Source organism: Squalius cephalus (assembly GCF_949319135.1).
Source record: "Squalius cephalus genome assembly, chromosome: 12".
In the NCBI taxonomy this organism is placed as follows: domain Eukaryota; kingdom Metazoa; phylum Chordata; class Actinopteri; order Cypriniformes; family Leuciscidae; genus Squalius; species Squalius cephalus.
The window spans coordinates 13,058,026-13,072,954 of NC_137133.1; the positions used below are offsets into that span (position 1 = coordinate 13,058,026).

A 14,929-nucleotide genomic window follows, 5' to 3' on the forward strand; every position below is an offset into this window, starting at 1 on the left:
GTGTGGGAGAAAGTTTGAATAAGGATTTTATGTAAAGCGCTTCGGATCGACCTCATTCGCATTCTCGTTCATCAAACAGCATCGTCCCGCACATCTGCCTCAGCGGGATATTAAAACTTTCCCATAAGCATTAGCTGACAGCAGTGGATCTCAGGTGATCAGGAAATACCGTGTGTTCCTCCTGCCATGGCCCGGCGTATATCGCCTGCTGTCGCTTTCCTCTTTTGTTTCGGATTATCGGTAAGTTTGTCGTGTTTTTAAATATCTGTCAACAGATAAGCACGTTAACAGAGGCTACTCAACTTTATTCTTTCTCCATTTGGAAAGTGTCGTTTTGTAAACCGCAACAATCGTAGACTGTGCGTCTCTCATACAACTGAAACTGGTTTTGTTTAGGCTATTTGTTTGGTAGCCTGTTTGTTTATAGTATACCTTCGATATGTAAAGCAACCACATAAAGGTAATGTGAAAAAGTCACTTACTGAGCTCGTGTCTCTCTTTTAACTCTTAAAATGCCGGAGGGGAATCGACTCAATTGTCCACCCCTTTACAGAAATGTACCATGGCAACTAACGTTAAATGTTATCATAACAACTAGTTTCAATTATAAGTGGTATTATTCAACGCAGTCAATAAAATAAAGTGAACTTTGATTTTAGCCTTTGATTTTACTAACTAAGGCAACAATTTAAGTTTATTAAATTAAACTTTATTATATTATTATTATTAATAAACGTAAGTTTATTTAGCGTCTGGAATTTTTTGTTATAGGCCTATATGACATTAGGCACCATCGTAAGTGTCAATCAGTAAATAGCCTACATTTGTAATAAAATAAGAGAGATTTAGATTTTTCTACATTGTTGTGGAGATCCCCAACTTAGGCTACTTATTATGGTTTTACAATAGTCACCATAATGGCAACTGTAGTGTTTTGACGGAAACTTAAATGACGGAAACCTCCACTATTTACCATTGTGTATTTTTGTAAAGGGAATTTCAGAACAGGCTGAAAAGAGACAGACAGACTACAGTCAAACTGGATCTGCAAGGAATATCATGTATATTTACTTTCAATTTCAGGAGTGTTAAAATTCCCTCCCTCTGGCACCTTAATGTTTTGTAATTTCTCAATAAGATTTACCGAAATTCTTATGAATATGAGTTCATTTCACTGAACAACAGTTGAGTAAAATGATGACTAAATGAGTGCATTCTAAAAAAATAATATTTTATCTAGAATGTGTCACACTTGATCTCAGTCAAGGAATATTTTACAGCTTTTATCAATTGTGTAAGAGAGAAAGTGCTTCTAAAGTGGTGTAAAACATCTCTCTCTTGGGTTAAAATCACAAAAACTCAAAAGCATACTGTTAATTGTAGTGTTTTGCACCTTGAATTTATGTTGTAAAGGTTCTACTCATTCATATGATTATGAATGCCTTGGCTCTATGTTTAACAACTTAGCCTAATCCTTATATCATTATTACACAAAATGTGGTGTCTCCACGTATCACAATAAACACTTGTAGCAGGGAACACTTGTAGTAGTAACTATTGAATCTTTGTACAGTACAATGCAGAAATGCACAGTGAAATGAAAGAAAAAACCCTTAGTAAGACATTACAATCTTATATTTGTGAGAGTAATAGGGATAGGATTGTGGGATTTTGGTCACAATAGCCTAATATTTGTATTTGGTCTCACAATACAAATACAATCTAAAAACATGTATGTACACAATAAGTGCATTATATCAAAATATTAATTAAAATGTGTGTGCACATGCTTTATCTTAGTTGTGTGTGGTCTGATTAAGGTGATCTTGAATTAAATGGAATGCATTTTGCTTTTGCCAAGTTTTTCTTCATCTTATCTTTCTTAATTAGAAGTCTACTGAGGTGGGTTGAAGTAATGACTTCTGTGCAATGCTTTTTCTGCAGTTGCAAATCTTTTGAGGTTTATATTACTGCCAAACCATTTCATATGAATTTCATATTAATTATATTGTGGTTAAGTTTTCCCCTATACAGACAGAATGACCTAGTGTCAAACTATGAATGCATGCAAGTTGCAACAACAGTTTCGTTCATTTATAACGACTCATTTGTAATTAATCATTTGCAAATCCTTTGAATGAGATCGTTCTTACCAGGAAGGGTAACAAATATAAAAAAAACAACTCCCTGTCTCCTTTCCAGTTGTGTGTGAAAAAAAAAAAACTGAAAAAGTTGGCAGAAGTTTTCACAAATAGTTATTGTGCATTTCTGTTTGCTCGCAGTATGTGTTTGAGGCTGAAGCCAGATTCCAACACTCTGGAGCCCTCCACAGGCAGAAGAGAGAATGGATCGTCCCTCCCCAAATCCTAGAAGAGAATATTGATTACACCAAGAGAGAATTCATTGCAAAAGTGAGTGAGCCTTTGTCTGCTGTCATATATGCTTGCATAAACATTACTGTATAATCAACGTACAAGCAAAGACACTTTACAATAATGTTCCATTTGTTAACATTATGTGCTAACAATTAAAAATACTTCTAAAGAATTTATTAATCTTAGTTAATGTTAATATCAGCAATTACTAAAACATTATTTAATCAAAAACTGTGCCTGTTTGTACTATTGGTAACACTTCACAATAAGGTTTCATTTGTTAACATTAGTTAATTAATTAGTTAACATGACAATGAAAACTATTTCTAAAGCATTTATGAATCTTAGTTAATGTTTATTTCAACATTTACTAATACATTATGAAATTCTAAAGTTCTGTTAATATTATTTAGTGGCCCTGAGCAAGCATGAACGTTGTATTTTTGTGAACTAACGTTAACAAATATGAATAAAAACTGTAACAAATGAAAGCTCATTGTAATTTAATGTTTGTAAATGCATTAACTAATGGAACCTTATTGTATTGTTTAATGTACCTGAGCTAACTAACAATGAACAATTGCATTTTTTATTTTATTTTTATTTTTTACTAACGTCACATGTTTTGCTCATTGTTAGTTAATGCATTTACAACTAATGGGATCTCATTGTAGAGTATCACCAAGAAATAAATCACAAGGCACCAGCTTTTTCACCAAGAATTGAAAAGTGAAAAATAAGATATTTTCTTATCTCATCTATTTGCAATTCAAATTCATGTTATGTATACAAATTACACAGATAATTACAATTTTAGCAGCTAATAAAATGGATGTCTGCAGTATCATTATTTGTGAGATGTAATGTCCAAATGATAATAAATTACATCACAAATATAAGAAATGACTATTATGTGAGAAATAAAGCCAAGATTACGACAATAAAGTCACCACATCACATGTGTGATATGCATTGCAACAATATCTTAGGCATTTGATATTTGCAATGCTTCATTTCAATGTGTTTTAAAAGATACATTTCTAATTTATCTAGATTCGCTCAGACAAGGAAGACGTCCAAATGAAAAATTTGAAGTACGAACTGAGGGGCGTCGGTGCAGACGAGCCTCCGTACAATTTATTTGTGGTGAATCCTGTAACAGGATATGTAACAATAACGGGAATCCTTGACAGAGAGTCCATTGCACTATACAATGTAAGTGACATGACCATGATGACAATGGTGATTGATGATGATAAAGTTGGCTTTAATACTTATTCTTATTGATAAGAGTTAGTGATCTTGAAATGCATGTCTTCACCTCCATAGCTTAGAGGCATTGCTAGATTCACAAATGGCGAAATTGCAGAGAATGACATTGGACTACGAATAAAAGTGAAGGATCAGAATGATAATCCCCCTGTTTTTCATCGGATGGATTCAGGGGCTGTAGACGAACTCAGTGCAGTAGGTAAGTGGCCTGCAGTTGTTCCAGCTGAAAAGAAATGTGACTTTATTTATACAATAAACATAACAGTGATTATGATCAGGGTCTGAAATTAAAATCCACCGTGGTGGGTAATACATATCAACACACTAGCCAATTGGATGGGTTGTGGTTAATAAATGATGTTCTATCACGTTGCATGGCATCGCTATCCGAGCCCTTCTCCTCTAAGGATCCTCAAAAATGAGCAAAACAACGTGTAAAGATTAAACACATCTTTAAAAGTTGAACACATTGTTTTCTTTGGCCATATGCATGTCCATGGCACGGTGTTTCCCATCTGGTTTGACCACTGGAGCCCTAGGAGACGATCAAGAGGGCACTTTTTCTAACCCGTTCTCATTATTGCCGCATGTTCAAGACTTTTGGGCAAATAGCACCCTAGCGTCTTTATAGCTACATGCAGGTAAACTCAAGGCAAGTCACAGAGAGTTCTGTCTTTATTTCTATTTTTTTATTTGAATGATATCCGCGAACAGCGATTGACTGTCATAAAGCTGAAAGCAATACAATGATTCAGACTCAGATTTAATAATAAATAGGGTATATTTAAATCTAAGCTGTGACATTGATAATCTGGTTTATCTCTGATCATTTTGTTTTGACTAATAGAAGTTCTGAATTAATTTCAAACACTGATTATGATAATTATCAAACTCTGCAAGGGGGTCAATAACTCTATTAATTTGAAATGCAATTTTTCGTTTATTTATTGTAATTCATGTAAGTCCATAGAAAAACAAAAAGGCTTCACTGCTTGTTAATATAAGGTGTGTTCAGGTTGTAAAATGTCATGTGGTGCAACACCCCAAAGAAGTAATGATATTTATGAAATAATATTTTAAGATATTTGTTCAACTATATAGTTATATCATTTTTTTCAAGATTTTTTTTTTTTCAAAAACTTTTATATTCTATATTTCCCTTTTTAAAATATATTTAGTTATTTTTGTACTTGATATTTTGACTACATGATGTTTATACAGTATTAAAACAGTAATAAAAAAAATGAAACCAAAATGAATACAAAGAGCACATTTCTAAGAACTTGCCACATGCTTTAAACTAAAAGATAGTTCCTTTTTATTTCTCTTGGACACAGGTACAGCAGTGATGAAGATCGATTGCTCTGATGCTGATGAGCCAGGAAACCTAAACTCTCAAATCAAGTATGAAATTGTTGAGCAGCAACCAGGTGGGGAGATAATGTTCAGAGCTGACGATGACGGGACAATCCGTGTTAACAATGCTAACCTGGATAGAGAGGTGAGCGGTGACGATCACTGTATCAAATGTGTATGATATCCAACATGTCACATGATGTAACACACAGACTCCATGTGTTTGCACTGGCACTTCTTCATTGACAGCAGTTATGAGCTTCTTTGTGTCAGTCCCAAATGTTCCACCCCAGGTGGCCTGTTATTGTTTTCATTTTTAAATGATGAATGCAGGAACAAAGACACCATATGACTGGTTTTGTTGATCAGTATTGTAAATTATTCCTCTCTTCAGACTGTTGATCAGTATGTCCTGCTTGTCAGAGCATCTGATCTGAATGGTGGCGCAGGCGGCAATGCCGCCACAGGGACAGTCACCGTCAAGATCAATGATGTCAATGACAATTTGCCTATATTGGAAGGCCCAGTAAGAAAATATCTACACGTTCTTAACATCCACAAGGTTTTAATATGTTGTTGTAGTGCTTGCAACTTAAGTTTTTTTCACTCTACATAGTTTGAGGGCAGTATCGAGGAAAATACAGAGAACGTGGAGGTGATGAGATTCAAAGCAAGTGACCTGGATCTCGAGAACACAGACAACTGGGCGTCCGAGTGCTATATTGCATCAGGCAATGAGGCTGGATACTTCAGCATTCAAATGGACCCAAAGACCAATGAGGCAATCCTGATGCTTGACAAGGTGTGCAATGTTTCTTTGTTCTGTTTTTTTTGTTCCTTTTTCTTTTAGGTCATTATACCAAAATGTATGTCAGTATTCATAGTAATGTTGGTCAAATTCTCAATGCCAATTTCAATACCATATGAAAAACTCATTTGCTATTCACAAATTGAATATATCTAAATTGAAACAGCAATTTGTAACTTTCAGGCATTTTTCAATTAAGTAAAAAAGTAACTATTTTAAGTCATTATTCAAGTAAACAGTAAAAAATAAAGTAAGGCCAGTTGCTCTATTTCATTTCACTATTGTTGTTTAATTAATAGTATTGACATAATAGACATCAGGCTGCATTTACACTGCAAAATTTTGACATACACTACTTTTTTAATGTTTTTTGAAGTCTCATCAGGGCTGCTTTTAAAAGTACAATTGTAATATTGTGAAATATTATTACAATTTAAAATAATTGTTTTGCAATGTAATTTATTCCTGTGATGCAAAGCTGCATTTTCAGCATTGTTACTCCATTCTTCAGTACCACATGGCTCTTCAGAAATCATCCTAATATGCTGATTTACTGCTCAAGAAACTTTCTTATTATTAGAAACAGTTGTGCTGATTAATATTTTTGTGGAAATCGTTTTTTTTTTTTTTTTTTTTTTTTTTCAGGATTATTTAATGAAAGGAAGTTCAAAAGAGCAGCATTTATTTAAAATATTCATATTTTGTAACATTTACAATTGTTACCTTTGATCAGTTATGCATCCTTGCATCCTTGCCAGACTTTTGAATAGTAGTGTTTTTTTTTTCCAAAAAGGATTCTATAACCATTCACATGAAACACAATCTACTGTTTACATTAATACATTGCAAAGATGAACATTTTGCAAAAGATTCTAAAATAGTCAGACATTGAGTCAGTAATTGGTATTATCAATACAGAAGAAAGACTAGTATTGTTACCTTTTTTTAGTATCAACTTACTTTAAAAGTACTGGTACTTTTAACATTGCTAGTTATTTAGCACTTAAAGGGGCTATGTGTAGTTTTTCTACTAAAATGAATCCTTTTTTTTATTGCCTGTGTGTGAAGGGGTTGTAATCTCACATTAAAATGATCCACTTGGCGGGTTTTGCTATTACTTCCGAAAGCAAGTATTCCTATTTCTATGTGAAGGCTCTGGGTCGGATTTACCGCGAAATCCAGTGACGCGACTGAGACCTGCATGCGCGCTCCCGAGCCTCTCGCCTCGTGTACTGACTTTGCACTCAACAGCGACGACACTGCAACTTATGACATGGAGTCTGCTAACACTAAGAAACGACCTGCTCCTAGCACAACACAGACTCCAACACAAACTCCACATAATGATAAAAAACGAAAAAAAGTTTTATCTGCTGAAGCTCGTCAGGCCTGTCTAACGTTTGTCATCCCACTACTATTATATTGTTTATACTACACAATTCCAGGCACATTCAGTACAGTAATGTTACTTACTACGGTCTTACTGTTGTACTGAAATTGTTCAGTGTAGTTCACTAACCGTTTTCGTTATCTTACCGTAAATTTACCTATGTAACACCACATTACATAGGCTAAATGCAGTCAATGTAACGTTATCATGGTACGAGCATGGAGCATTAGTTCAAAGTTCAGCTGATAAAAGTAGCCTATTATTGTAACGTTGCAGTGAGAGTTTACCTGAGTTTCCAGCATGTTGTGTGATGCTTTCTCCGGTGTGTTGCGTCTCAGTCTGGCCGGTACCCAGAGTGCTCGCTCATGAGTTCGAGCACGCGCACACTCGCTTTGTAAACGTATTGGTTGCAATCTGAAACATCACCGCTAGAGGCCGCTGAAAACTACATATAGCCCCTTTCATGCTAGCAAGCTAGCATTATTGCATGCTAACTCGTACACGCTAGCATTGACAAGTTCTAAAGCAGATTATACTCTCAGCCCTTTGCCTAAAGAAAGAATTTTATGTCCATTTTCCCTGCAGGCTGTTGATTATGAGGATGTCAAAGACCTGAACCTTGGCATCGGTGTAGTCAACAAAGCTCCGTTCCACCCCTCTGTGGCTGGAACAGAAGAAGGAATGACTGTCAACTTTGGGGGCAGTGGTGCAGGTGCAGATGGAGGAGGAGGAGGAGGAGGAGGAGGAGGAGGAGGAGGAGGAGGTAGTAGTTCTGGTGGAGGTGGTGGCGGTGGCAGTGGAAGTGGAGGTAGCAGTTCATGGTCATCATCAGGCGGTAACGTCCACAACGTGAAGATAAATGTGAAAAACCAGCCGGAAGGACCCAAGTTTTCGCCCCGAACAAAAGCCATCCCCATCTCAGAAGGCAAGACTTTTAACAGCAAAGAGATAATCGCAAGGTACCCGGCTATTGATACAGACACAGGAAAGGAAGCTACCAACGTAAAGTACGTTTACACCAAAACAGTTTTATCAAAAATGAAGAGAAATCAGCATTTAAATCAATGATAAATGAGCCTGAACTATGTTTCTTTTTTCCTATAGGTATATTAAAGCATCTGACCCAGATAACTGGCTGAGCATCGATGAGACTACAGGGGCCATTCGAATGAACAAGGCTCCTGACCGCGAGTCCAAGTATCTAGTTAACGGCACCTACTACGGCACCATTTACTGCGTAACTCAAGGCAAGTTCCAGAGAAAAGAGACAACTTTTTAATCTTTGTTGTTTTATAAGGATGTGGATTTGCCAGCTGTTCTAATGTTTTAGTATTTAGCCTATTAAATAAAAAGTATTTTTGAACTGTTGCAAAAATATATGATAGTATACTTCAATAACTTATTGACAAATCACACTTCCAGTGTGGCATATTGTTTAATATAATGACCACATGATATTGCAGATACATAACATGTCCTGAAGATGGCAGCATCTTCACATTTATCAGCAATAGTTACTGAGTCAGTGATGTTTGGAAGTACTGTAACCATCTGCAAGTTATATTGTAAAATACCAATTAACATTACTTTATATTTCATTTAATATAGCAATTTATATTCTCTATTTTTTTTGCTATATTTTTCTTTCTTTTTAAATGTTTTGTCATTTTTTTAAACAGTTGTTCTTTCTCGACAACAGTTATTTATATTTATTATTATTTATCTTATTTTTATAATGTCTATATAAATATATAATTGTTTTTAAAAATATGTTTTTTTGTTGTTTTTTTGTCTCTTCTAGACTTGCCTTCTAAGACGGCAACGGGTACCATTGCCATCCAGGTAGAGGATTTTAATGACCACTGCCCCACTTTGACAAGCAAAGTCCAGACACTTTGTACTGATAAGGACGCGGTCTTAGTCACTGCAGTGGATGAGGATGCACCACCCAATGGAGCTCCATTCACCTTCAATATTGTCCCAGAAGGAACTAAGGGGAAATGGACAATTGAGCATTTAAATGGTACACAGCATCTATCTATCTATCTATCTATCTATCTATCTATCTATCTATCTATCTATCTATCTATCTAGTGTCACTGTGGGGTCTTTGTCTAAATGTTTTTAGGTATTTAACTATTTCTAACAAATAGTCTAAACTGTTTTAGGTATTTTGTGTTGTAAGAAGTCAAACATATTAAGTACTTGTCAGAGGTCTATTAATCGGGATGTTATTACTGACTCTGTGTTTGAGATCTGCTGTTCTTCTCCTCATCAGATACCACTTCCATCTTCAGGACCCATGAAAAGCTGTGGCCGGGAGAACATGAGCTGACGGTGGATGTTAAGGACCAGCAGGGGTTGGGATGTCCAGAACCCCAGAAAATAGTGGTGGAAGTGTGTACCTGTGCAGCCCAGGGGGGTTGTGACCGAACTGGAACAGGAATGCTTAAGAAGGGGTCAACGTTTGGAGCTGCTGGAATTGGCCTGCTCTTCCTTGGTTTGCTTTCATTATTGCGTAAGTAACCAAGTTCACAGAGAGATTATGATTTATAGTTATTATGGGGCTGAAATAAATGCTGTATTTCTCCTCTGTTACAGTCATCCCACTCCTGTTGCTGCTCTGTAAGTGTGGAGCTGCTGGGATGGCAGGAGCTTTTACAGACATGCCCTATGACACTAAAGAGCATCTCATCTCTTACCATACTGAGGGCCAGGGAGAGGACAGGGTAAGAAATTTGAACATCTTATTGAATTACATAACAGGTGTGATATGTTATCAGGATTGAGATGTTATTTTTGTCACAAAGCTAAATAAATCAAACCATTTTGTCTCTGACAGGATGTTCCGGTACTTGACAATACTGATGGTCCGATGATTGGTTTTAAACCCAAAGGTGTGGGTGGTATGCAGTTTTCAGGTGGTCGTTCAGGTGGAACAGCAGTAGGCTACATGGATTCCAATTCTATATCTGGTGGTCGTGGCTACAATGAAATGGGTATGGGCTACATGGACTCGATTAGGAGAAATGAGACCCTTATGAGTAGAGAAGTGGCTGGAGATTTTGACGATATGGCCGTGTCAGAAACGTTCCTGGATGAATACTATTCACAGGTAATATATACCTACTGGATAATGTAAACAATCAATCTACCTGTTTTTCTATCTATCTATCTATCTATCTATCTATCTATATATCTATCTATCTATCTATCCATCTATCCGTCTGTCTGTCTGTCTAATCTATCTATGTGGATCACATATATGTATTGCTCTATGTGTGTTACAGAAAAGCCGAGGTGTGGAGGATGGATTTGCTAAGAATGAACCCGTGGTGTATGGTTATGAGGGGAAGGGCTCCCCTGTTGGCTCTGTCGGATGCTGCAGCATACTCGAAGATAACAATGACCTAGAGTTTCTGAATGACCTGGGGCCAAAGTTCACCACACTCGCTGAAATATGCGGAGGTAGAAAGACTGAGGTCCCCGCTCCTCTTCCTCCCGCTCCTCTTCCTCCCGCTCCTAAACCCGTCGTGGACCGTGCCGAGGTGGCATCTACAACAACCAATGTTATAAATACAGGGAATATAGCCACTAACAGAGATCTATCTACAAATTCAATGAATATAACTTCCAACATGGCTGCGACATCATCTTGTCTTGTGGAGAACGTGCTTGTCACAGACAACCGGCCCACAGTGATTACGAGTGTCCAGCCAGCTCCAACCTACGTGGTGCAACCGCAGCAAATGTACTACATGGTCGAGCCACAGCCCAGCACTGTACTGCTCACTGAAAGGCCCACCATGGGAGTCGGACAGAACATGTACGTGCTGAACAGTGGCCCAGTAGCCGAGGGGGTTGTAGTCCAGGGCACCAATATAGCGGCGAATACCCTGAATCGTGGTGAGAGAATGGTGCTTTTGGACAGGGGTGGTTCTGCTCAGGCTCTCAACACCGGAATGCTGCACACAAGTAATATGTCTGGATCACAACTGTTTTTGGTGGATGGGGGAGCCTCAAGCGGTCAAGTCCTTCAGGGGACACTTGCTGGATCTCAGGGCCTGATGGTCGTGGAAGGACAAGGGGGCCAGGTGATTCAGGGGTCCCTCAAAAAAGGTGTTTCCACTCATGGTGGATCTCAAAATGTCTATTATATGGAGAATACAGGGGGATCAGGTACGCTCCAGGGGAGTCTTCAAAGGGGCATGGTGTCCACCACACAGTCCATTATTGGTAACGCTGGAATCGGTGGGTCATCTGTCCAGATTAACCAAAATCCATCGTCGCATAAAGTTGTTGTCCAGGAGAGAAAGGTTATGACAACACAAAGTATCAAGTAACAATGCAACACTCATACAGTATGTGTACAGTTGTGAAAGTGTTAGAGGGTTTAGAAAGCCGTAAAAAGTCTTGAAAAGCAATTTTTTAGCTCATGCATGCAAATCATTAGAGTATCATGTTGTCAACATGTTAGGTCATGGAGAATATGCAAATTAATGCTTGAAAAACTGGTTTTAATGCCCTTGAGGTTACTTCTTTGTATTTGTTGTGCATTATACATGAATTTTCCCTCCCTTCTTTTGTTTCATATTTGTGACATGTTACTGCATGTTTGCGTTCAGTGTGTGTGTTCTGTAAAGACTATTATTTGCCAATACTATGCAGTTCTGGTTGCCCTGAGGCCATTCCAGTGCAGTTTATTCAAATCAGCTCAAAGCTATTCTAGTAATGAGCAGATGTACAGGAAACACCTATTAAATGCAGAGATCAGCCAAGCCAGAAGGGCAGGGCTTTTTTAGTATCCTGAAATGTACAGAGCTGGAAAAGACAATTAATAAATCACTTTTGGCATCAGGTGAACTACATTGTATGTTTTGGGAAGGTGTTTATAGAATAGATCAGAGTATGTTTGCATTTTTACAATATTGTTCATTCCTCTTTTAGTCACTTGTAAACAAAAAGAAGCTAGTTTAGAAGCTTGTGGTTTTCATTTGCAGTGCATTTAAATACAAAGACCAAACACACATTCCAAGCAATAATGCATATGTGTATGAAATGAATGTTATGTAAAAGAGTCATATATTTGTAAAAAAAAAAAAAAAAAATATTTCAAAACATTTGTATTTAGCTATACAATAACTGAAGCACATTTCCTTTGAGCAATAGTAGGAATTAAATGCTAAAAAAGATATATATATATATATATATATATATATATATATATATATATATATATATATATATATATATATATACTACAGTTGCGGTGCTGGGCTTTTTCTATTGACAGCTCTGGTTTGGTACCCAAAAATGGGCAGTGGGTTACAACTTTCCCAGAAATGGACTCATAGCTACATAGTAATGGGAAAATATGGAAGTGGTTTCGACAGTGAAACATTTTTCAGGGGTCAATAAAATATATTGTAAAGCAGCATAAGGCTGTTTAGAACTTTTTTTTTAAATGGTCATTTTTATAAATGTTTGATATGTTTGACTGTAAAAGACTATCAAAATACAATAAACTGTCATTTTGATGTCATCCAGTGTAATGTTGTATCTGTCCGTGGGAAAATGTCAACCAAAACATTCCTGTAGCAAAACTGAACTGTACAAGTTTGGTCTCAGAGAATTCAGTTGGCCAGTTTTGTTTCAATTGGCGAGAACAACATATGGACACAGAGACAACTTGAAATATCCACATTTTTCCGAACAATTGTTTTAAAATATGGGTGCTGGTTTTGGGAACTGCCACTCAAAAGAACTGAAACAAATCATATCAAATAATAAGGCTGTGCTACAAATATTCCTTATCTGTCAGTTTGACTGAATGAGCGAATAATAAAAAAAAAAGTTATCCATCAGAAAAGTAATAAATCACATGGTATTTTAATGTGACGTTGATATCAAAGAATATCTGAGGCAAGTCCACTGCGCTCTGTTCAGATAACATAACAGATACTACCAGCCTGATCTCACGGCAATTCGTACGAATTCTACGAGGTGGCTAATTCGTACGAATTCGTACGATTTTTGCTAAATCGTACATATTTTACGAATTGCCCAATTCGTATGAATTCATACGAATGACCTACCCCTGCCCTGACCCCGCCCCTAAACCTACCCATCACGTGGGTTTAGACAAATCGTACAAATTCGTACGAGTGAGGTCGTACGAATTCGTACGAATTAGCCACTTTTTGATCACTCGTACGAATTCGTACGAATTGGTCGATAGCGTTAGGCTACTACTCTCTTGTGGTTATCTTTTCCAAGCCATTGGAAGACTTTCTTATACCATTAATATGTTTTTAAGCAACTGAAAAAAGCACAAATGTCAGGGCATGTCAAAACTTCTTCAGAGGGTTAATGAACCAAATCTGGATTCGTTTTTTTACACAGGCACTTTAACGTAATTTTAACGTAACTTTTGTCATAGCCAAATATTTTTTTAAATGACAGAAAGCCCTTTGAAATATCTATCAACATGACAGTTACATTTTCAACAGAACATTTATGGTCAACACAACTATAGGCACACTTGTATTACTGTTGTAATGGACAGTGGACATTTTAATAGGTCACTCTAGTGGTCCTCATTTGGGAGTCACTTCGACCTGGCTTTTCCCTAGTGAATTCCCTAGTAGTTTTAAGACAAAATTACTTACTTTTAAGTTGTGGATTTGAATGTATATTTTAGAAATTCTCAAATACTACTTTTTGTCAAGGTTTACATATATTTTTTGACATTTTGATTTGAAGTGCACAAGTTTTTGCATTATTACTACAGTCAAACCTGAATACAGAGAAAGCATTTTGTTACACGTAACATTAAAATTCAATAAACATGTAACAAAAATGAATGCTTTATAACAGCTTAATCCATCTGGATCTGATCTAATCGGAACCTCTCATTTTAGTCTTCTGACTCATTTTTGCTGTATGGTAATAGCCCAACCAGTTCTTGTGTGTGTGTGTGTGTGTGTGTGTGTGTGTGCGCGTGTGTGTTGGTGGGTGTGTCTGTTTTGCACTCTTGATGTTTTAGAATGTAACCCCTTCCTTGCTGTCCACTCTTTTACTGCATTGTGGTTGAATTTTTGCCAACTAATGATGGTAACTATAACAACTAATAGGACAACAAGAAGAGATATAAAGCAAACAGGAAGAGAACACTGAAACAATGAGAACAGAGAATACACTTCAACATAAAAGTCCATTCAAAACAAAAGACACAGCACCGAGATCATGACACGTACCATTCCGATGAAGCTACGATTTTTAGCTAGGGGTGGCCTTCATGATTTTAGCAAGTGGTTGAAAAACAACTGACTTTGACGAGTAAATAAATGTTTAAATAAAAATTCAATAAATTGTCAGTGGCTGGTAACTTCATAAGGAACTGCTACTTAAAGCAAACAGGTTTCAACTGATGTGAGTAGGCTAATTTATGCGAACCAAATCAAAGACTGATGACATTTTTAATGGCTTTTTCCTTGGTAAAAAATAATTATCTAAGGTGTGTTTCTTCAGAAGTCAATGCCAAATATGGTTCAATGTTCTTTATGTGAACTGACATTACTCACGTTAGGTCAGAAACACCTGGAGCTATTCTGACTAAAAAAACATGTTACGTGGTTCCATTTTAACCCCTCCTGCTAATTCCTTAGAACTGGACTGATGCCATGTAACAACAAACGTTTTACTTTCAGTTGAATTTATTTCATTCAT

The 14,929-nt window shown here is 36.7% G+C and overlaps 1 protein-coding gene and 1 long non-coding RNA gene across 2 annotated transcripts in view; one reads left to right on the forward strand and one right to left on the reverse strand.

Annotated features, from left to right (window-relative positions):
• Positions 1-14,929, forward strand: part of LOC307168619 (uncharacterized protein) — a 33,880-nt gene continuing 18,951 nt past the window's right edge. The window contains exons 1-14 of the mRNA XM_079888747.1: positions 1-240; positions 2,283-2,411; positions 3,429-3,590; positions 3,705-3,846; positions 4,985-5,148; positions 5,398-5,529; positions 5,620-5,805; positions 7,787-8,208; positions 8,306-8,448; positions 9,003-9,224; positions 9,480-9,719; positions 9,803-9,930; positions 10,044-10,316; positions 10,492-11,541. Coding sequence (XP_079744873.1) covers positions 187-240; positions 2,283-2,411; positions 3,429-3,590; positions 3,705-3,846; positions 4,985-5,148; positions 5,398-5,529; positions 5,620-5,805; positions 7,787-8,208; positions 8,306-8,448; positions 9,003-9,224; positions 9,480-9,719; positions 9,803-9,930; positions 10,044-10,316; positions 10,492-11,541 — 3,447 coding nt within the window. The 5' untranslated portion in view covers positions 1-186. The remainder of the gene's footprint in view (positions 241-2,282; positions 2,412-3,428; positions 3,591-3,704; positions 3,847-4,984; positions 5,149-5,397; positions 5,530-5,619; positions 5,806-7,786; positions 8,209-8,305; positions 8,449-9,002; positions 9,225-9,479; positions 9,720-9,802; positions 9,931-10,043; positions 10,317-10,491; positions 11,542-14,929) is intronic.
• On the reverse strand, positions 11,870-13,664 carry LOC307168836. Its single transcript, XR_013822996.1, has 2 exons — positions 13,451-13,664; positions 11,870-13,137 (listed from the first exon to the last, which is right to left on the reverse strand). It is a non-coding gene; the product is annotated as an uncharacterized lncRNA (long non-coding RNA).